General features: G+C 31.3%; 1 protein-coding gene across 1 annotated transcript in view; it reads left to right on the plus strand.

The window, feature by feature from the left end:
• Positions 1-25,465, plus strand: part of MS3_00010211 (uncharacterized protein) — a gene marked incomplete at both ends in the record, with an annotated part of 57,956 nt that overhangs the window by 14,522 nt on the left and 17,969 nt on the right. Inside the window, 8 exons of the mRNA XM_051218572.1 lie at positions 6,089-6,197; positions 6,807-7,085; positions 10,550-10,673; positions 11,055-11,140; positions 14,354-14,525; positions 16,331-16,526; positions 22,990-23,158; positions 25,048-25,305. Coding sequence (XP_051075044.1) covers positions 6,089-6,197; positions 6,807-7,085; positions 10,550-10,673; positions 11,055-11,140; positions 14,354-14,525; positions 16,331-16,526; positions 22,990-23,158; positions 25,048-25,305 — 1,393 coding nt within the window. The remainder of the gene's footprint in view (positions 1-6,088; positions 6,198-6,806; positions 7,086-10,549; positions 10,674-11,054; positions 11,141-14,353; positions 14,526-16,330; positions 16,527-22,989; positions 23,159-25,047; positions 25,306-25,465) is intronic.

Raw genomic sequence — 25,465 nt, forward strand, 5'->3', positions numbered from 1 at the left:
CTTGATTCTAAAAAAAGGAATTCAGACTGATACGTAAATTCCGTAAAAATCTTTTCAACACTAGAGAGCACTTGGCAACTATTTTGTTATGAATACAGAGTCTCCGTCAGAGAACCCTTAAAATTAAACATGGGATCTCATCAAAGAACTTTAGGGTTCGGCATCAGTGTATAGCAGTTTGACAACACCTAATAAATTAACTAATACAGTTAATATTTTGAAAGGATATCAGAAAAAAACCCCACTAAATAAAGTTTATTGTATGGTCATAAGTTTAGACAGTGATATGGTATAATGGTTAAAGCATATCGTTTTCAATCACTTGATTACTAGTCTGAATGTTATTGGGTCAAATATTATGATATATCTGTACATGAAATGTAAATCAAACCTAGCTTCGTGAACGCATATTTGATTAAATGTTATAACTATAACATTATATTCCTATTTCAAAAGTAAATATTTAGGAAAGAGTACTTCTGAATATAAGTACAATGTATTACCAAACTTCATTTTCAGCTACGTTATGAACTACATAAAATTTGCATATGTTATCAGAGTACTTTATACTAAGTAAAATTTCGAGGTAATGTTTAGTACATTAGCACATATCAGTAGATACAATGCATCATGTGAAATTTTATATGGCTAGTTTTCCAAAGATTCATATGTATTCTATTAAACAGAATAAGTTGAAAGTGAAGAAACATAGGTTTCAATGTGATTCAACATGGAATTCCAAAAAACTTTACTCAAATGCAGGTCAGTCGTCAATCGCATAATAATGCACAAAATTCAATTTTAAAATTGCGTTTTAAATTTCTAGTAGTGTATTGTAGTTTACAGAAACTATGTCAACGGTGTATAATTAACCTGAGTTCTAAGTCCTAGAGATTTGTTGACAAACTAACAGTGTTTTCAGTAACAAATCTCGAATGTCACTATTTATTTGAAATCATAAACTAATAAGTGTCAGACCATCTATGAGCATTGGACAGGTATTTTATCCTAACTTGGAAATCCTCAGCAGTGCTCACCCACGATCCAACACTTGAGAATCGAACCTAGGACCTTCAGTCTCGCACGCAAACACATAACCTCTAGATCACTGAGCTGATATCCAACAGTGTTAATGTCTAACTTCTGCGGCACAATCTGCGACATTGTTTTCGGTGGATAATTGCCTCATACCGGATATGGGCTAGCTTCACTGATCACGGTCTTTCGAAACGGAACAAAACGACATTCCAGTGCTTCCAAGTTTTCAATGTTGGTCTAGTTCAAATCATTTCTTGGTTGCAATGAAATTCTTCGATCTCCACAACACCTTACTGACGGTCATTATTTCCGTTATCTTATCCTACTGATTGTTTTTTTATTTCACAGATTTAATAGAAGTTATTTTTCTGATCCCATTTATTGTGTGCAATATACCTTAGTCACCATAATTGGTAGGTTGCTGGTTATATGATAGGTATTGTTTTGTCTTATTGTTCGACAATATGACATAAGTTTCTTCAGTTCCTCGGATGCTTACATGAGTTTTGTAAAAAAAAATCTTCCATGTATATTCTATTTAAATTCTCTGTTCAAGCTATTTAAAAAAACTGTCATATATTCTTGATTTAGCTTGAGATACGTTTCTAATTTTATAAATAATAATGTTTAGAATAAATGGACAGTTTCAGTAATTTGCTTTGACTAACCTTCCTATAAGTTCGAGACTTTGATGTTGACACCAAAGTAGGATTAGATCACTATGATCATATGAAGAATAACAATGTTTTATTATTGAAAGCTTTATAACATTATTCAGTACATTATCACTTTTCATAAGACTTTAGGAAAACTAAGAATTTAATTAATATTACCAACGACTTTTGTCAATCACATTGCAAAAATCAACAGTTTAACTAATCGCGTTAGCGTTACTCCGTTTGTAGTATGTTGAAAAGTGTTAGTCAATTGGCCATAAGAAAAGTAAAACCTGATACAAATATGTATCAAACAAAGCTACCGCACGACATCAACATAGAGAGATAAGATTATCAAGAGGAATATAAAAGCAGTAGGAGCAGTGATAGTATCCATGATAGTCAAAACGTTTGGACATACAAAATACGATTTAAATAAATTAATTTTTGGGATAAAAAGTATAAAATAATTTTGAAAATCAGAACCTACAGATATAACATAACCAATTAATCTTCATCATTGTGATCGATTTCGAGCCATGTCATCCAGTATCTCCAACCACTTATCACAGTCACCATATGAATGCCAATCAAGTGATCTACATCTATCAACCTGATTCCGTTCAGCAGTCAGTGATTTCATGGAGTGATGTTGCATCTTCTTTTGGTTTGTCCCGTTCTACTGTAGCAATACTCTGAGAACACGTAAGATCAAACACCTAAAGCTCATGCATCCATTCTACTGTTGAAGATAATGTTTCATAAGCACAAATTAATATAGAGTATGGTGCTGTGCAACATACACGCACATTAATTGGCATACGAGACTCCCCCCAAAGTTACATATTTGGAAGGTACTCGATTTGAAGTAGAAAAGTGTTCTGTACAGTTCGGCTAGAAATCTATGAGTTGATGAAAGATAACGAAGCTTTCGAAAACTCTGCAAAGATTTCGATAAACAACAGCCCACCAGGGATGATGAGGCTTCCGAGATATGTGAAGTGATAAATACGCTTAACTATTTCAGTACGAACCACTAATTCAGGCGTTGACGAAGATTAGTCTTCAAAAAACATTATACTTGGAGGAAAGTAGACGTATAGCAAGGATATTTGTACCATTGCTCAATGCAATCAGGAGATTCTGCATCTGAAGACTTTGTCTTCATCAAAAAGGACTATGTCATCTGAGTATTCTAAGACAGCAGGTGAATCTCCTGGTAAGATATTAACCCTTGAAAGTTGAAGAGTGATTCCTAGGAGTTCATTTATTACGAACTTAAATAGAGATGGGGATAGTTATCGCTACTGATGAGCACCACATAAGGTTGACAATTCTGATGATAAATAATCATGAGTTCTGATTTGACAAGTAGCGTTCAAGTGGAAAGTCTTCATAAGGTTTTTGTATTTTGATACATCTTATACTACAAACATCATCACCGAATCTCTCGGTCTACAAAGTCGAATGTCATCTTTAAGTCAAGAAATACAATAACAGTCAAATGCTTTTAAGTGTACCTATGTTCTAGAACTTGATAGAAAGTGAGCATTTGATCGGTGCATTCATAACTAGATCTGAAATAAGCATGAGTTTCCTAAGCTTGTTGTTAACAAATCTTAGTTATGTATTGGTTGATTAATGGGATTAATATTTTAGACATTATATTAGTTAAATTGATTTTTATTTCAATATTACAAAAGGATTTTTATCCTTTCTTATAAACCGGAACAATTAGCTATTAAACATTCAAAATTCATTGGAATTAAAAATCTTCCAAGACTTTCAGATACATTACACTTTGCCAGTAACAATGGAAACAATGAGACTTATAATTTACTATCAGAACCTTTTAGTCAGTTCAAAATAAACATCATACTTTTTTATTTTATTTAAATCTGATTCTGATTTGACTTTAAAACTGAATTTCACTAAATCAATTATCAATTATTCTTTATTTAACTAGACTAATTAATCTTTGGCAAGACAAACAATCTACATTTATCACATAATGAATAAGCAAACCTTCATTATTTAATCAGTGTCCATATACATTGTACTAGAAAATATGAAAGCAAAAAAATAATCAGGATACTAACAAATTTACTTGCATGTAAATTAGCATGATATATATATATATATAATATACCTTAGAACGCATAAATTATAATAGTATTCATACTTTACACATTAAGCTGGGTAACCATAATAGAAGATAAGTTCTGAACGATAATTTGTGCTGTTATGCAAACATAAATTAAAAAAAAGCACTATTCGGTATAAATATACACATACTATCAAAATGTTTATCTATCTATCAAATTAATCTGTGTTTATGTTACCAATGTGAATGAGAACACATCTAAGTATCATAGAATGAAAATTAATTACAAATTATCTAATATAAATAATACATAGATATGTAGATGATAATACACTAACGTAATTTTTTTTATATATTCATTATACATCATGTAAAATTTGCATTTTTACTTAAACAACTAAAAATTGTGATTATAGTTACTAAATTTCTAAAAGATTTTAGAAATAGGTTAAATTGATATGTTCACCTACAGTGTACTTAAAAGTTTATTACTAATTTAGTATGCAACTGAAATACAATATGAATTTGATTAAGATTTAAGTTTTTATCAGAAGGGGTTTTGTGGAGATTTTAAGTAATTTCAATAGTTGAAATCATGAGTCGATTGAAGCTAGACCACCATGGAAAACCTGGAAGTTTTTGTTTTATTATTTAATATAAAGATAGTTATATGCCTATAAAGTAGATGAAAATCTAAAGAATAAATGTTTAGATTGTATGTAGATGAAAATTGGAATTATCCCAAGTACAGATAATATAGTCTCTTAACTAAGCTTCTGAATACAGTAATCAACCAAAGTTTATACTCAATCCACTTCGATCAATATTCTTTTTAATTACTATGTACATTCATTAGGTTATTGTAATTCTGATGGATAACATAAGTAACTGGATGGTATACGAAATTGCTTGATGAAATCTTGAAAAGTTAAGGAAATAAAAGCTATAATCTAAGTATACAGTCAGATTAGAAATGAAAAAGGTTATTATACTATTTCACAAATTTTCTGGAATTAAAATCATAGACGATTGAGTATCGACTTACAAGATGTACTGTAACTGAATATCTTTAATTTAATGCACTATGAAATCATCAATATTCACTGTTGTAAAGTTAGTAATCAAGATGTGATTTGCTCTCTAGTTTTTAATATTGATCTACATGATTCCAGTTACTGATGAAATTATACTAAAATTAGAAAAAAATAAAACATTTTAATGCTTCCAATAAGTATTTGATTTCACATTTATTCACAAAGCAATCAGTGGGTAACTGAAATGTTATCAAGAATTTTGTTTAGTATATCCCGTGATTCTACGTATATTATTATTACTATTGGCTTTATTCGGTATTATATTTTTAGTACAATATAGAATTCTCAGCACAAAGTATTCCAACAAGTTACCTTTTATCATATCATGATCAATCGTTGTGACGAATATTGAGTGGTCACCAGTTAGATGTTAGCAGTTCAGGAATCGACATCTCAATAATGTATATTCTTTTCGATGCTTATTTTCAGCCATCACGATGTCTCTGATTGTACATTTTTTGCAAGAAAAAGTTATCTGTTTTCTGGTTTGTTTTAATACATCATTATACCTATTACTCTCACAACCTATTCAGGTGCGTTTGTGACATTTCGCTGTACAAGTTACAAAAATGTACAGTCGGAGACATCGTGATGGCTGAAAATAAGCATGAAAAAGAATATACATTATTGAGATGTCGATTCCTGAACTGCTAACATCTAACTGGTGACCACTCAATATTTGTCACAACGATTGATCATGGTATGATAAAAGGTAACTTGTTGAAATACTTTGTGCTGAGAATTCTATATTTACCAAAAATATAATACTGAATAAAGCCAATAATGATCAAATTAAAAAAAAGCTTAACGGAGAGGCTATAATTTATGACCGAACCAATCAGGTATAACATAACAAGTCTTAGATTTTGGTGCGAAATTCACGCATCCATTTGGATAAATAGCGTTTTGGCATTATAGCTTATGTCAGTTCGTGATGAAAACCTTAAATCTAATTCCTAAACTTAACCATCAATTGTGAATCATAATTCTAATCTCTCACACTTTTTATAACCCTCATTTAGTCTTAGTTGTTAGGTGGACACTCTCAAAGGTCGTCCATAAATTATAGTCTCACTTCGTTATCAAATGTTTTGAGAAGCATAGTGATTTGATTTTTGAAGGCATCTGAAATCATTGTTGGAATCTGTCAAAGTATCAAATGAAAATTTTTTAAATACTTTAATATTTAATTATAGATCATTAACAAGGGAAATACAAGAAACATCGAAGAAAGATGTCAATTTTTATTTACAAGACTTTGTTATACATAATATAATTGTAACAACAGTAACAGATTCAAGAAAAGTAAGTTCTTCTGTAACAGTTTGTGTATCACTGTAAAAGTATAGACTACTAGACGGTATGTTATTATGTTATTCTTAAAGATGATAATAAATATAGTCAAACCTTGAAGCATTATTCTCGATTTGAAATATGTATCTGTTCTTGAGTTCCAGATACAGTCTCACTTCATTATTATAGATCCAGGGTGTCAATAATAAAACATATTTGAATTCTTCACTTTTTGTAATCATAAAACAACCAATTTATTTATATCTTCAGGTAACATAACACATTCTCATGGGTGCACTTATCAGTGTATTATCCAATCGAATAGATTAGTAACTTAATTTAACTAGAAACACATAATATATTGAGTTAGATAATAACAATAGACGTATATATTTTCATTGTCAAAAAATGTAAGATAATTAATAACAACTATAATAGTTATTTAGTTTAATTTGTGTTCTGTTGATAAAGATAACTATAAGTCAGTTGGTGATATTCGTAGGTAAAGAAACAATAATAAGATACAATATAGGCAGATTATGCTCTGTTTAGTGATTCTATGTATATAGTTTATTGACTGAAGCTTATTCTTTTATAAATATCTATTCTTTTTTCCCCTAGATTTTACCCCCTGATTTATTTCGTATAAAACTGGACTATATTGTTGAAGAGGAAATAAAACAAAGTACTTTGACTGAAACTATACCGACAATTATATTTCATGGAAAAATATCACGAATATATGATTTCTTAGATCAGATTTATTCTACTGATGAAGATTACGGTAAAAATAAGCCTAATTCAATTACAAATTATTCATATCCATCATTCATACAAGAACAATCTAAAATGTATATTACCATGTTTCAATTTAACATGGGACAATCTTACTCTTTTATGGTAAATTTCAATTTTATTGGTCACTCTTTTAACAGTTTGTTTATAAACAATTTATTTTTATTATTACAAATGGATAGAAGCAAATAAAAGACAAATTAATCAGTACTAATGAAATATAAATTAATAGATAATAGGATGTTTTGAATTTTCAATGCTATACAAGATCCTCAAATATAACACGGAGAACATCAACACAATCACACTTGATAGCAAAATTTTGGAAGGGGTGGGAAGTTTCACGTATCTGGGTAGCATCATCGATGAACGAGGAGGATCTGATTCAGACGTAAAAACAAGGAATAGCAAATCAAGGGCCACATTCCTACACTTGAACAATATGGGGAACTCAAAACAAATATCAAAGTGAAAACCTTCAATACGAGCGTCAAGATAGTTCTATTGTACGGAGCTAAAACTTCGGGAACTACTATAACCACTATCAATAAGGTACAAATATTTATAACCAATTGTCTACGTAAGATACTGAATGTCTGTTAATGGCCGGATACCATCTGCAACAGCCTACTGTGGACGAGAACAAACCAACTTCCAGCTGAGGCGGAAATTAGGAAAAGGCGTTGGAAGTGGATAGAACACACATTGAGGAAATCATCAAACTGCATCATGAGGCTATCACTAAATTGGAATCCTGAAGCGATACAAAAATGAAGAATCCCAAAGAACATATTGCGTTGGGAATTGCAAGCAGACATAAAATGGATGAATGGCCACTGGAAACAACTGGAACGGATTGACCAGGACAAATTTAGATGGGATATGCTGATGAGCGGCCTATTCTCCTCCATGAGGGGTAGCAGGCGTAAGTAAGTAATGTTAAGTGATTTGCCGAAAAAGCAAACAAATTCGTTAAATTTCATATAATCCATTATTACTAATCATTGTATTTGCATTGTTTAATGATTTCTTGATTGACCAAAGAATTACAAAAGCTGTATAGTGATAACTACACTATCACACGAATACATTAAAAAGTGTCTGATCTATCAGTTTCAAGTACTTATTCACTGGCATACAGAATACTAATTTTTTAAAAACTTTTATTTATGGTCATATTGTTACACGAATATACAGTTACAGTAACAATAACATATGTGGTTGAACATTCAATTATAAAGCTTGAATAGTTTACGAGCCCTCAGTCATCTAAAATACAATTTCTGATATATTTCCATACGTAGTCTGAAGTTTTTTCTCCTAAATCACTAAGATTACTAATAAAGTACAGTCATATTTCACAAACTTTTGATTATTATACTGATTTTATTATCAACTTCTTGATACTATTAAATAAGATTCTATCAGATTATTTGAAATCATACAAATACCAGAATATAAACAACTTAAAATAATATTCGAAATTTTAAAATTTGCTCGATTTTCATTTTGTTTTGGGAGTGTTAGCCAACTGAATCAATACGACTTTATGTAATTCATCTGAAGTATTCTACAAAATGCTCAAAGTTCCAAAATCGTTTTCGTGATTGTCAGTCTTATTTTATTTCAAATTCTTTATAATATGATGTGAATAGAGAGACAAAGAAGCCATGATAAACATTGGAAATGTGTAAAATACCGACATTTAGTTTGATCCCTAGTTTATTCTAGAAAACATATGCCTTCGTTTGATGTATGATTCACTGTCATACCCTTTTCTGTTCCAAAGCTATTGCAGTTTAAATATAACGTTTTGTGCTCTTTTTCTGCCATAATGCCTGGTTCGGAAATAATTGTATTTTTCTAGTTGTTTGGGCGTTGTGGTCATGTTAGTCATCTATTTATTCATTTTACGCTAATCTGAAATCGGGAATTAGGAATGAATCGGGCAGTGTTCCAGTTGACTTGTCTTCTCTCTCTCTCCCACTTATCAAGCGATCACGTGATAGAATAGTTTTAGTCTCTTTATCCAAGGTCGTTAGTCTTAATTCGGATTCACGCATTTCTAGCCTCAAGGTAAAACCACTTAGCCTATCGTGTCAAGGCCTTAATCTAGATCGAAATGAGTTCTCTCCTTTATATTATTCGGTAGACAAATCAAGGACGTAACAATATACCATATCCATCTACTGCGTCAAATATATCCAATGAATACTCTTGAATTTCCATGATTAAAACCTACATTCATAAACTTCACTACTCAGCCACTAAAAAGTATTCATGGTCACTCTAAGCGATAAACGGTTTTTCCAAACAGCTTTAATATTGGGATTGTTATCTGAAGTTATAACTGTTTCAATTTCCAATAGCTAAGTTTGAATGCCGTTGTGACACAACTGTAATGTTAATTCCATATACCTTATTCTAGCTTTTGGACAGCCCATTCTATTTATTCTACTTGAGTCATATTCTGACCTTGTTATTTATTCGCTTATCAATCTTCACTACCTTTATATGGGCGCATAGGTGTGTGTACATTTCTTATCCCATTACTCATCACATGTCTGTAACTACAAATATTGATTAACGCTTGGTTAAATGGGAGTTGGCTTACCAAACATCTCCACTGCGCGTCGTTTCGCTTTTCTCTATTCCATTCGCTTCATATACAAAATATATGTGTTCAAAAGTCCATTCTCGTTATTTGACTTATTTAATTCCGTTATTGACTAACGCGATTAAAGCCGATGATTATGTACGAGGATAGGTGATAACAAACATTCATTAAGATCTAATTGGAGTCAGATCCACGGGCCACTAAAGTGGAGAGCCCTTTCGACAACATCGTTCGATTTAAATGACGATTAAATAACGGGCCCTACTAAACAACAATTGGATTTGATTCAATAAAGACAGGGTTCCCTTTGAACGACTACTAACTTTTGTTCACCACGCTCTTTAGATTGCTTTGTTCTTAAATAAAAATTTTAAATGTAAGGAAATACAACTCATACGTTTGGAAGAATATTGTTACTTTCAGTTTCTAAACTTGGTACTTCAAGGTGATAAAATGTCTTTATTTTTTCCAATTCTTGGAATTTCGTCATATGACATTAGATAAAAATGTTCAGCATCTTTCCCCTCTACTAAATTCGGAAAGTTATTAAACATATACAAGAGGCCTCCTAAACAGTTTACTTAAGCTAAATTTCCCTTTGAATAAGTAGTAATTTAGACATTACGAATGAGAAGTATTATTGATTATTCTTTAATTACGTGCTAGTGATTACACAATTTTAAAATTCAACGTACATTTTGGGGTATTTGTTAAGAAGTGTAATTAATCATCTGGATAGCCTTTCATCATCTTACAGAATTTAACTCAATCGATATATACATAGGGAAACTAAGAAAGTTCGAGAATGTATAGTCTACGAAAAATAAATGAAAATTAACATCCTAAACCATGAACGGGAAAATAGTTTGTGAATATTTATACTACTTACAACTAAATTAAGTAGAAACAGTTCCAAATAATTAAATTTTCTGATTTTGTTGTCAAATTATAGGAACAGAAACTTAAGATCATCGAACCTATAAATGAGCAAAATTATGTAAAACCCTCATTAGTTGGGTATATTCGTGTTGCATTACAATATAAAAAACCAAATACTGATGAAGAAAGTAATAATAGTGAGTGACTATTTAACTAATTTGGTAATTTTATTACATTATTAAACTATCCTTTATTTCTGCGTCGAGAAATCGTCTACTGAATGACTTTTCAAAGAACCATTCATTCTTCCTCTTCACATTTGACATTAATTAATGAATGCGCGTTATTAAAATAATTTAGAAAGCATAGGTGATGGACTGTCACGCCCCACACAGGTAGCTTGTTATCAGTTATCTGTATAACGATAATTCTATTCAATTTTATCAAACTTGAAACAGCTCGTTTTCAAGTTTCGTTAACACAGTATACCAACATATACAACCTATATAAATTTATAAGAACTTGTAAACTTTAAACCTGTTGAGGATTCATGTTGAAAACAGTCTTTTATTTTGTAGATGACTGGGTAACATTCGGTTGGACACAGATACAATGTTTTACTAAGAAAGACAACTCCAAATTTGTTAACGAAACTGGTTCAAAGGTAGGTGAATTAATTAAATAAATATCATTGATGCTCAATTAACTACAATTAGTTCAAACATTGATAGGACTGATTTATATTTGTCTGAAAGGTAAGTTGCTCAGTCCATAAGTCGTTATTGCATCAATCTTTTCTAGAGTAAAAATACTTGATTGAGATGACTTAATAAAAAAAGATATATGTATGTGATTTCTCTTACCTCAAAAATGAATGGAAGATAGTTCTATCTGGCCTCATTTTTAAAAGCTATTCCACTAAATTTCATGAGTAAACACATCTAGGAAAATTTAAAGCAATATTTTTCTAAGACTGAAAATCAAATCTAAAACATGATGTGAGTGAAAAACAAATTACGAAAAGTGGTTTATCCGTTATCAAACATACTTATTTCCCACCAAATTAAAACTGAGATATAATTGGTAAACTTCACTTCACCTAGAGTTGTGCTGATGATATTTTTCAGAAGAACGACGAAAGCTTCACGACCGAATCTACCGGCACAGAGAACAAAATCCCACGTAATTTATCCACCTGAGCTACAAATCTCCCCACCATCTCATGAACTGAGACAAATCAACCAACCAGCGTTCTGAATCTCACTGGTTCCTCAATTAATGTAGTATCTTCTGATTAAACTTCCACAATATTATTTTAATAATCTTTTAATTTAAAATCTACTTATTTCCACATAAGTAACATAATTATTATTTCAAGTGGTACTGTTGGTGAATATTATTTTGTATAGAAAATTAATGACTGTAAACAGATAAAGATATTGCTGAAAAAATTTGTAATATAGTATGGTAGGGTCGACATTAAAACTATTACGGTACTTGTTTTATGCTAACGAAGAATAAATGAATGGTAACTGCTAGGAATTATTTACAGACTGTTATTATACATATATTCATACTGTATAACTATTAAGTAACTAGATTATATATATTTATATTCCACTTATTGTAAGCTTTCATTTGACTTATCGGCTACTATTATACGATTTACCATTTTTAACTTATTCCCAATTTATTAGTTACAGTATCTCACACTCATAGCCACTTTTGACTTGCTCTTGTATAATTGTAATTTCCTATTTTATGGTGCGATGAGGTCTGATTTGCTTGCATATAAACTGCTTATGTCTGAAATACACAATTCATACAGTGAAGTTGAGACTGTGTCCTGAACTTAACGGGCAGGGCAAATCAAGGCAGAAACGAATAAGGACTCTTAGTTGACTCTAGGCTGCACGTACTAGTCAACGAATCATTGGTTTGATGAAGTTTTGTTCTCTGAGCTGGATGGTTTGGTCGTGGAGCTTTCATCGTTCTTCTGAACGACATCATCAGCACAAACTTCAGATAGAAGTGAAGTGTTTGAATTTCTCCATATGCGTTTCACAGCTTGTTCTGTGCACCTCGATGTTGATTGTTTCTTATTGATCATAAATTTGTCATCGTTTACTTCTTTATTTTGGTTGTGTTTCCCATTGGTTCTATTTTTGTTCCTATATTTGTGCATAATTTTTCTGATTGGTTGATAAATTGGATCGATTTCAATGTGCTTGTTGATTGCTGATTGACCTGAGTCCCAGGCTTTCAAAGATTCCCTGGTGTTTTTGGAATTTCCTCTGTCCAAGATTTCCACATTTTTCCAATCGAATGAGTGTCCGCAGTTGTCCACGTGTATTTATATAAGTGAGGAAATATCATGGCGTTTGACTGCTAATGATGTTCATGTAGGCGAAAGTGAAGGGGGCGTCCGCTTTGTCCAGCAAAGTAGACAATAAAGAGGGGACGAATTGAGCGAAGAAATTTCTTTTCAATTAGTTTTTCATCATGGCTCTACACTAATATATATACGTTTTACAATAATAATATAATACTCATCGAGTAGATACGTTACGTAATAATTACATAATGACATTTAAATTAACATTGATTAATTGGAAGAAAGAGGATTATTAATAATCAAAGTGATCAAGAAGTTGCTACGTTGCGTAATGTAACAAACAAAGAAGGAATAGAATTTTAACGGATGGTCAATAGGATGGTAGTTACGTAAGAATCAAGAGATGAATGTTGAGAAGTTATTAAGTTCAAAAGCAACAGAAACAAAATTACAAAAGTTAGAAAAAAAACAAGTGTAAGAAGTATGAAAAATAGTTCTTTTGAAGGAAATCTTAAACTGATGGCCAGGGCAGAGAAAGTGGTTGTACGAATCTCTTTTGAATGCAAAGGTCAGGTTTGTGAACATGGATTGCGATGGCTTCCGCAATGTGCAAGAGGCGCACTCGTAAACCATGTGGCAAATTTGAAGGGATATTGTAGATAACCTTAAAAGCTTTATTCAATTCGACTTGATGACCTGTGTCAACCAAGTGAAAGAGAATAGAATAGACAATAACAAATTTAAGGTCAATAAGAACCAATCAACATCGAGGTGCACAGAACAAGCTGTGAAACGCATATGGAGAAATTCAAACACTTCACTTCTATCTGAAGTTTGTGCTGACGATGTCGTTCAGAAGAACGATGAAAGCTCCACGACCAAACCATCCAGCTCAGAGGAAAAAAAGCTCCATCAAAATCATCCTCCTGAGCTACAAATCTTCTCCATCATCTCAAAATAATTGGTTTGACATAGCGCCAAGGTCATGTGAGTCGGTGTTTTAATTGGTGATTTTGTTATGAGATAATTAACAGGGCAAAAGATATAACAATTCCTTTCTAACCTAAAGATAAATTTCGAAGGTGTGATCATAAATATTTCAATAATAACCGAATTTACCATCTTTAAATTCACCGATATTAATGAGGAACAGGTTTAAGGAGAGCAAAGCGGGAAGATGTGAAAAATTGTCCACTAATGCACGGTCATGTGTAAATAATTGATTTAAATCACAGATATTTTGATGTTATTTCATCTTTTATTTCGTGTCAAATATTGTCTATACTAGTAAATAATTTATGCGTAATAAGAAGTTTCAGATCTGTTCACTATGATTTTGTGTCAGCAAATCCAGTTAATGTGAAGAGTTGTCACTTAGGCACATATTCATTTCATTTTATGTAATCTAACTAGTAAATCTAATCATAAATCTATAATATTCCCTGAATTATATGATTTCGCGGTTGTATCTTTAACAAATAAACCATTTAGTCTATGCCTCAAACTAACGTAAATACCTACTTACAATAATCGTATTTTCAGATTTATCCATATAAATTATGGACACGTGAGGTTATCAATCCAATTGAACAAGGTACCTATCCGGAAATATTATATGATTCTGCATGGACTATGGATTATTTGTTAATTCCATTCAATTATTTATTTTATCACTTCTACTCATTACCCATCATAGAAACAGATAGTACTATACGTAAGTTAACTATAAGCAGAGTATAACACAATCAGTTTTTACACTGAAATTGTCATATTAAAAACCTGGAATACTTTTTTGATAGAAACATATAAAGTTTGTTAAGGTGAAAATATATCTACAATAGAAATAATTATCTATAAAAAGATAAGATTGTGAATTTTTTTAAAGAGAAGCAATGGGGTTTAGGAGTATTTTGAAACGCGAAAAACTACATTGTCCAGGAGAAACGGATGTGAACTATTTTAGTTTGATTTCTTACATTCAATATCCTATTTGTATAATCTTGGTGAAGTACATAAGAATAAAATATAAACAGAATATTCATTCAATGCCTTAATTTTATTTAATGAAGAAAATTTAACCTCAAGGCATTGAGACCAATACAACCAAGGGCTACATGGAAGTGTTCACTTAGAAGTTTTATATCATCATTAATAAGTTTAAGAAAAAATACATGAAAATGGGTACTTACAAGAGGATAACATCAAATCATGGGATTAAGATTTAGCTTTGTCATTGGTGATCATTTAGACATTTTCACTCTTGTGGATAGTGATAGTTCCTTAGATGTTTGAACAAGCGTAAAACAAAAAGTTACGAACATCACTCATTTAATGTTTAGGTAATAACTTCTATATTAGAAAATACTGAACAATTAGTGCCACAACCCGAAATATTTACCGAACTTGGTCTAATTAACTATAACTATCATTAAAGTGGAAGTCAATATTAGAAAATGTATTAAGATATAATACTGTGATATTAAGAAAAGGTTGCATTAGAGCAAACAATTAATGAAAACCATTGCAACCAAACATGAAGCAGTACGGTCATTTTAAATTATCTTAGCTACAATATATTGATGTGCTCACACTAACATGTAATTTCATTTCTATCGTTGTAAAACATTATTTAAAATGTTAATCTTGTAATAGCTTCATATGCCAACTGCCTTGATTACCGTTCCAAACGGTGTACAATGCCCAGAAGACGATAAAAAATTGTTGTAAGTTTAACTTAGCACACCACAAATGAGCAAGTACATAATGTGAAAGATGAGTTGAGTTGAGGAATTAAATAATAGACTTTACTTAGGAAATATGTATAAACATGAAAAAAACTCACTAAAAGATTTAAGCGGGTAGACGAAATACATACATAGGCATCACATCCCTTCAATCATCCACATTCATACAAGAATGGAAATATATGTGTAAAGATCATGGCAAATTATAACTAACATCAATAATTGATTAGTTAAAGGGCTAAATAAATTTCAACAGGCACAAACTCAACTGTGTGATTGTGGTTGCTAACCTCTCATAAGTACCTAACGAAATAAAACAAATGCAGGTCATCTACCTCGAATCTTTGATCCCCCTCTTTCCCAAGTTAGTGGAGGGAACTATGTATATAACAGAGTTTTATTGTATGTTAGCTGTAACATGACCTTCTTTTATGACAAGTAGATGGTTTAAGATATGAACGTCTGAAATCAACTGTGTCCTACGACCGATAACATTTTATGAGTCTTATGTGTCACGTTGTACATTCTTTACAAAATGTATGAAAATTTTTAGTTCTGATAGTGATTATTTAATACTATTAGATGATTCGAACGTGTTTCAGAAACGTTAGTTAAAATGCATATTAGTTATATGCTGATGCTAATAAATGTATAGGCCATAAACATTCATATTGATATAGTAAAGATATATGAATGTAACGGAACTCCCATTAATTCAAAACCACATAAAGACTTTTGAAAATCTAAAAAAAACTATTTTGTTTTAACTTTTTAGCACTTCAACTTCTACATGGGTCACGAATGTCTCTTCGACTTTATAACCCTAATATTGAAGCAGTACCGAAAGTTATAGAACAACCAACTATCTATATAACTAGATCAGTTCAAACTAAGGTGATATATAAAGAAACAGTAAATATTGAAGATGCTGAATATCTTCAAGAAGAACAAATTATAGACCAGGAAGTTGAGTAAGTAAACTGAATAATTAATTCACAAATTGTAATACCCGTTAGTCAAAGTTATAAAAAGGTATTTGCATTTAGAAAATTTGTATGATATTTTGATGTCGTATTTCTGTTCATAAAAAATAAATAAATAAATATAATTTATAATATTTAATTTGGATAAATCGCAACTAATTAATTAATTTTCAGGTGGGGCTTTTGTGAATATTATGCTAATTTAATGGTGGGGTTCATGAGTCAATTGAAGCTAGACCACCATGGAAAACCTGAAAGCACTGGACGGCCGTTTCATTCTATTGTGGAACTCCTCAGCAGTGCGCATCCACGATCCCGCCCTGCGGGATTCGAACACAGGGACCAGCCGGTCTCGCGCGCGAGCGCTTAACCTCCAGACCACTGAGGCGTCATTGAAGTTAATTTTCAACAACAAATAGCACAAGGAATACAATACACCAGTAATTTTATAAAACCGTATGAGAATTGTACAATATCAGAAGTGACTGATGTTAAGAACATAGCCTTAAGAATTTTAAATCATTTGTCTAAATATATCTCATTCGGTTCCTGATTTGGAGGTTCCCTAATCCCTCATGTTTTGTGTCATGATTGCTCAACGATGTGTAGTTCTTATTTAGCTTGAAAAAGTTACTTAGTGCCTCGTGGTTTCAAATGGTTCCCTAGTTGATGTTCGTATGTAATTCCAATTATCTACCAAGGGTAACAAGTGTCAATAATATTAGTAGCTACAGTGATAATGGATAGGTATGGTATTGTTAGTACTAAACAGCAATCTTTCATGAAGAGGATGAAAGCGAATATAGAAATGAGAATTGCTATGACTGAATTCGGTCGGTTGTCTAATGCTGAATACCCAATTAATAAACAAATTATTACCGAAGTGTGTACATAAGTTTTTTAGTAACACATGGTCTGTTAATCGGAAAAAGAAATCAACATATCAATAAATCATCATGATAAATTACTGATGACGACATGTATAAATCAAGCGAACGAACCGCAAATCATCGGTTAATGAAGCGACTTTGACGGTATATCAAAGAAGTAATAATTTTTCCAAAATAGGCACATAATATTTACTAATGGGTTATTTTGTAAATAGTCATTCCCGAATTAATTCCTTTTGACCTCTGACCTGTTCTAGATATATATATATATATATATATATATAGTTATTATTGTAATCCAGTTATTTACACTCATCTATGTCAATTGTTTTCTCAATGTAAAAATTCTATCACATTTTTGGTTTGTAAGCAGCTGACGAGAAACCTCGAAATATTATGAATTTATACTATTCTGCACCAATATTTGTTCTTGCTTTATCTAATAACAAGTAGTTGTTTACTGACGCTTTATAAACGGTTTCCATTAGAAAATGTTAGATTTCAATACGGTTATTTTTAAAATCCATTGGAGCGAATTATTGTTTTCACCTGTACATTCTTTGTAGTTCTGCCTTTTAAAATTATGACAATAAAACTAGTGTGTTTAATCAGTCATGTGTGAATATTGTTAACCGTAATATGAAACCCGAAATGTCTAGACATTACGAATGTAACCAATTTTGTCAAGCATTTGAAATATTAGTTTCATCAAGTGTAAATGAGCAAGCCTACGTCGTCTGACTCAATAAATGTCTATCGACATGAAACGTATAAATATGCATAAGGTTCCTCATTATCATTATTTGTCATTACCTATATCTTAATCTTCACATCCATTACTGCCAATTCTTTGATCGTAATTACCTTGATAACGCCCTCCTTGTTACAGATTATATTCAAACAAAAATATTATTACTATTATTATTATCTCAATTGACAAGATTCAATTCTCCTACTATGCATTTTATTCACACAAAGATTTTGGCATTTTCAATTTTGCTATCATACTATTCTCGACGTATTGTGACTGAATACTTTACTGTAAATCATCCTGACCTTTATTGGATGACCTATGTAATTTGCAAATATTACAATTATATTACAATATTATATATATATAACGATATGTATATATCGTAACAGATGTAAACGTTCACCATTGTTAACACATTACATTGTCAAATTCATAAATCTCATGCCTTATTTTTGGTCTTCATAAAATATTAAAATTATGAATTTATAACTGTATAGTGTGATGATGAAGTTGTTGAAAACGATTGTTCGCTAATTTATTTTTCATTTTTGAATATTTTATGAGAATTTTCAAGTGCTACAATGTGATTGTAGCAGTAATTAATAGTTAAAGAGGTGTGCAAATGAATACGGTGATACAATCAGTATATATGAATAACAATGAAGGCTTAGTTGACGATCAGACGTACTTCATACGTACTCATAGTTGTGTTTACAGGTACTTTTAAACTATATGTACAAAAGAAGTACGTCTTATCGTTACCTTGGCCTTAATTATTTTGATTATCCTATTATTATTGCATTCCCCCCTTTACTTATGTCTTATATTCTCATTGTTTTATTCGTAAATGCTCATCATATCACCTTATTTATTTTTTTACACCTCTATGACCTTTAATTATTATGACAAAAAAACATTTTAATCATCTTGTTGTATTCACTAAATCTATTGTTATTATTCGTATTATGTAATCTAGTATTATAACCTTTTATTACGTCATGGTTAATTGTAATCACATCTCCTCACAGATTTGAATAATATTGTCCGACCGGCCATTTTAAAAAAAAAAACCCACCCCATTAAAAAAAATTTTCCACCCCCAAATTACAATATTTTTCATCCCGTGTTTCGTCCAATGAAATGTCTAGTTTCAAAAATTAGATTTAATTGGTTATTTATGTCTTGAAAATTGTTATAAAATATCAGTACTTGTCGACGAAGTACATTGGAATCGTCATTATGGAGGAGAGTAACGTGCCAAGTACAACCACTGGTGTTTCTTACGTCACGGAAATGGAGGAAGTCTTTTTGACAACCTTGTTTCTCGTTGCGTTCCCATCGCTTGAAGCGTTGAAGTCCGGTATCACAAATTATGAAAGATCGACTTACAGTCATTATGTAGTTCGAGATTCGCATTTGTGCAGAGATGAAAACTCGTATATTAAATTTGTATGCTGGAGACATGGCCGTATAACATCTAGCGATTCGTCACATCGGATCAGACGGAGAAGGTAATTTGATTAATGTTATTAAAATTTTTGGTCATGAAGGGCTTCCATGAACGCTCAATGTCCGGCCTTCATGTATTGTAAGATTATAGACGGCTACTGGACTGTTGTACGTGGGAATGTGCGTCACAACCACGAGTGCAACTCCCCGAGGTACCAAGGTAATTCATGGGTGCGCAGGTTAACGGAGGCAGAGTTTGAAACTGTGCGACCGCTCCTGATATCCGGTTCCGCAGCGTTCGACATTAAGCGTTTTGCTTACCATTCTTATGGAAAACGTTTGAGTGATCAAGATATATTCAATATGCGGTACAAAGTTTTGCATGTAGGAAATGTGGATTTGGATGAAAAGTTCAGTAACGACGAAGAGGAAGTAGTTTCTATTAACTCCGAAGAGTTCAGGGAACGGGACATCGAATATGAAGAAGAGAATGATGGCAACCGTTTGTGATATATGTAATCTTGCACAACCTCCAAATGATGCAGCTGCTTGGGTTTTTTGTCCTTGCGAAGCACTGTTTCATAGGTTTTGTGCTTACGACCAATCATCAAACGTACGAGCAGTGAACTGTCCGATGTGTGGCGCTATAACCAACTCATAGTTACGCCGTCGGACCGCGAGACCGAGTAAAGGCCCTTTTCAGGGCCACCCATAATTTGATTTACATTTTTTTGGTTGCATCTTTTTTTTCTATGGCAAAGCTCAAGTGATTAAGCACTTATTAATGCCAAATGAATTTAGATATCCCTTAGAGATTATGAATCGAAAAGCGATTATCGCTCATGTATTCGTAACTTTTTTATAACGTTTATGAGATGTAAAGGTTAAGAAATCTTATACAAGAATTTGTCATCTAATGAACATTAATCTAATAATTGTCCGTTTAAATAATGTGATTACCATTCATGTATTTGTAACATTGTTGTAATCCATCTAATATATTAGTGAATATAATAAGATGATTACAATGATTAATGTGATTAAAGGTCATAGGGAAGTAAACACAATTAAGAAAATTATCTTATTTATGAATAAAATAATGACAATATAAAACCAGTTGAAACCATTATCATTGAAATGGTGGTATCAACCGTTTCATGAATACACAATTAAGGATTTTATATTATTGTTTTATATTAAAAGTGACAGATAATTCCCATTTAAACATTAAAGTTAAAACATGAAGTTCAGCGAACGGATCACTTTTCAACGAATTTATTATCAAGCTGTATGAAAATTTTGTTTTTGTAAAAGTACTAAATCTGTGAGATGTGAATAAAATTAACCATGACGTAATAAAAGGTTATAATACTAGATTACATAATACGAATAATAACAATAGATTTAGTGAATACAACAAGATGATTAAAATGTTTTTTTGTCATAATAATTAAAGGTCATAGAGGTGTAAAAAAATAAATAAGGTGATATGATGAGCATTTACGAATAAAACAATGAGAATATAAGACATAAGTAAAGGGGGGAATGCAATAATAATAGGATAATCAAAATAATTAAGGCCAAGGTAACGATAAGACGTACTTCTTTTGTACATATAGTTTAAAAGTACCTGTAAACACAACTATGAGTACGTATGAAGTACGTCTGATCGTCAACTAAGCCTTCATTGTTATTCATATATACTGATTGTATCACCGTATTCATTTGCACACCTCTTTAACTATTAATTACTGCTACAATCACATTGTAGCACTTGAAAATTCTCATAAAATATTCAAAAATGAAAAATAAATTAGCGAACAATCGTTTTCAACAACTTCATCATCACACTATACAGTTATAAATTCATAATTTTAATATTTTATGAAGACCAAAAATAAGGCATGACATTTATGAATTTGACAATGTAATGTGTTAACAATGGTGAACGTTTACATCTGTTACGATATATATATTTATAATTCGTATATATATATATATATTTACAAATTAAAAAGGTCATTCATTAAAGGTCGGGATGATTTGCAGTAAAAACACTTTTCTGCATAATAAGTGCAACAGCATTCGAGCGAAATTGAAAATGCAAAACATTTTACGTCAATTAAATACATAGTACGAGAATGGAGTATTGTCAATGCAGATAATAATAATGAAATTAAGATTGTTGTGTACATATCATATATTATACGGAGGGTGTTATCAAGGTTATTACGATCCATCATTCCGATGGATGTGCCGATTAAGATATAGATAATGAAAAATAATAATCATAAGGAAAATAAATGATAATGACATTTTAAATGTGCACTGATACAGTTGACCTGATCCACATTTATACGTTTCATGTCGATAGACATTTATTGAGTCAGACGACGTAGGCTTGCTCATTTACACTTGATGAAACTAATATTTCAAATGCTTGACAAAAATGGTTACATTCGTAATGTCTAGACATTTCGAGTTTCATATTACGGTTAACAATATTCACACATGACTCATTAAACACACTAGTTTTTATTACGACCGAAAAATGTATTTTAAAATACAGAACTACAAATAATTTACAAGTGAAAACAATAAACCCTTTCAATGGATTTTAAAATTAACCGCATTGAAATCTAACGTTTTCTAATTCTCATTAAGAGTGATCATTTACAAAACAACCATTTACTAAATATTCCATGCATATTGCGGAAACATTATTACTTCATTGATATTCCGTCAAAGTCGTTTCATTAACCCATAGTTTACGGTTGGTTCGCCTGATTTATACATGTCGTTATCAATAAATTATCATGATGACTTATTAATATGTTGATTTCTTTTTCCCATTAACACACCATGTGTTACAAAAAAATTATGCACAAACTTTGGTGATAATTTCATTATTATTTTGGTATTCAACATTTGACTACGGACCTTATTCAGTAATTACTATTATCAAATATTCAAACCGGTTTTCACTTGCTTTTTATTGTGATACATATAAGTATTCGTAGCAGCATAACTAACGACTTCAATTGAAGGTTGACATTAAATCACTTAATCGGAAATCAAAAATTTATCTCACTATGCACATTCACTAACAGTAGGATTGAACTTAAGTTGGTGTTTTTTTCTCAAAATGTCTAAATTCTTTTCAAGACTAACATGACATAACTAAACGTAAAATAAAGGAGTATTTCTAATATTGTTATCTAGTATAATTAACTTCGGAAAGACTACACCAGTAAATTTGTCAAATTCATAATACAGGAAGTAAGCCTTTTAATCATTGTAGCTTTTACACTTTTTGATTCTACTGAACTCACTTAATTGATTTTATGTATTTTATTAGGGATATTGAAGAATTAAGTCCACCAGCTACTCCGATTGACGATCCATGGGTACCATTCAAAAAACTTGCACCATACGAAAGATTAATGAAACCATCTTCAACATCTGAACCATTTTGTATTTATGTCGATCAATTACGCTTCATGCCAGATAACTCGACAATTTTTAAGGTATTTTCCAGTTATACGATTAAAGTAGATAAATATTCAAGAACAATCTTTGTACTACTGACAATAAAGGTAATTCAACATTTGTGCAGGGCAGATAAAATAGAAATAGAGAGAGGATCAGAAGATAAAGAATAATATAGAGCAGCAAAATTGTGATAGCTCACTTATTTTTGAAATATATGGTTGTGATATTGTCTAGCATGACACTGAAAGGATCACGAATAAACTATCCGGTTTGTATACACGATTTTCCTCTTAAATTAGTAATCCTTTAAATTACCTCAAAGTCTTTAAATATAGTAGAAACAAAGAGATGAGCGTTCAGCTTCCTTGTTGATTTTATCTAATATCAAGTAATAATGACAGAAAAGGCCTAATACGATGATTTCTACAAGTTGAAATTTATCAGCATTCATTTGCTGAAATCTCACTTAATACATACAAAATAAGGTCTAACACCTAGATGTAATATTCTAGTGTCTGATTGTCACTACTAAATTCACGAACAACCAACTATGTGAAGGAAAAAGAGCGAGATCAGAAGTGAAACTTTATTGTCGATAGTCAAATAATAAATTTTATAAATCACTCATATGTTGCTAAATTAATAATAACTCATGTTCAATGATCTGGATTAGAGGAATAATTCCCTAGCTCATTATAAACCAGTCACAACTATCCCCTACCAAGTAAGCTTTACCTAATATATTATATCTATCCAACATTGCCAATTATATCATCTAGCTGATATCATTATACTATTTTTGGAGCATGGAAAATTGTTTCATGAACTTAATAGTCACCAAGTAACTAATCTAACTATTCTCCAACTTTAATTTTTACAAGCAATAAGATTTGTAAGTCATTCCAAGACTGTAGTAATTAACTTCAGAGTTTCATTTTTGCCGTTAATTTTAAAACCAAGGGACAAAAACTTTTCAGATAAGAAGCTTGACTATGTTACTATGATACAACAATCAAAAGATAAAATGTGTCTTATAGTTATGATATTAAATGTTAGATGAAGATTACGACAAAGAAATTTCTTCTCTATAAGATCATCTTCAATGATAAATGTCTAAAGTCATAAATATGAATATATACTCATTTATCAATATACTAATGGTTTAGTAAACTTATTTATTGTACATATATGTGTATATATGAAAACAGCCGTTCAATTCACGTTAGATACTAATGAATTTCCAAACAATATCAGTTCGTGATGAAAGCTGCTTTCAAAATATAACAACTCACCTTAGAACCATTTGTACGATCATGCAAATGCAGTTAATTCTTTTAGTCTCGTATGTTTTTTTAAGTTATCTGTCACAATGCTGTTACAAGTCCATAGAAATGATAAAATAATGTTTAACCCCCTTGATTTTGTGCTACTTGGCACTCGTCAGCGACGTGCACCTGTAATTTTAAGGAAACTGATGCTCCCTGATGGATTTGATCCCGTATCCTGAAGCTTCACAGTCAGAAACGTTACCGTTGAGCTATCTGAGCCACGGCTGACCATCTATAGGACTGAAATGCATTTCAGTTGACTGATTACTGGATAGTGATCAATGTCATGTATGTCAGGTCCTTCTTGGTGCAGAGAGAATTCTGTCGACCAAGTTGCAATCTGGCCACTAGTATAGGTTACTCGACATTGAGTTTCCTAATGACTACTTCCAATCACCATCTTATCTCAACATAGTGCACGCAATGTTGAGTTACCTAGACTGGTGGCCAGATTGCACCTTGGTCGACAGAATTCTGTCTGCACTAAGAAAGACCTGATATACATGACACTGATCACCACCCAGTGATCAATCAGTTGTAATGTTAAAGCCCTTTATCCTTCTATCATCAAACTTGTATTAAATTTTTATTTACAGGTTACTGGTCGGTTACTAAATACAAAGTATGATGAGGAATTATCGGACATTTTGATTGTACCAGAAGAAAATTTTGAGATAAGAGAAACTAGTAGATCACCAGTTTTTTCTCCAAATCAACGTTTTATTGTTAATCTTAGTCAAAACAAAACTTTATCCCAGAACTCTTTACTATTTCTAAGGGTGTATACACTTACACTCACAAATCTAAAATATGTAGTTATTGGAAACGTTCTGCTGAAGTTATTCAATTCAAATGTAAGTTTTGTTTTCTTTCATTACGAAGCAAAATTATACAATCTATAGTTAAGTAGTCAGCTACAAAAACAACTGAATAATATGAACTATTGAAAGCTACCCAATTAAAGTTGAGAAAGCCTTTACAAACAGGTTTAGTGTAATTAAAAATGTAAGAGTT

Source organism: Schistosoma haematobium, chromosome 1, assembly GCF_000699445.3.
Source record: "Schistosoma haematobium chromosome 1, whole genome shotgun sequence".
NCBI lineage: Eukaryota > Metazoa > Platyhelminthes > Trematoda > Strigeidida > Schistosomatidae > Schistosoma > Schistosoma haematobium.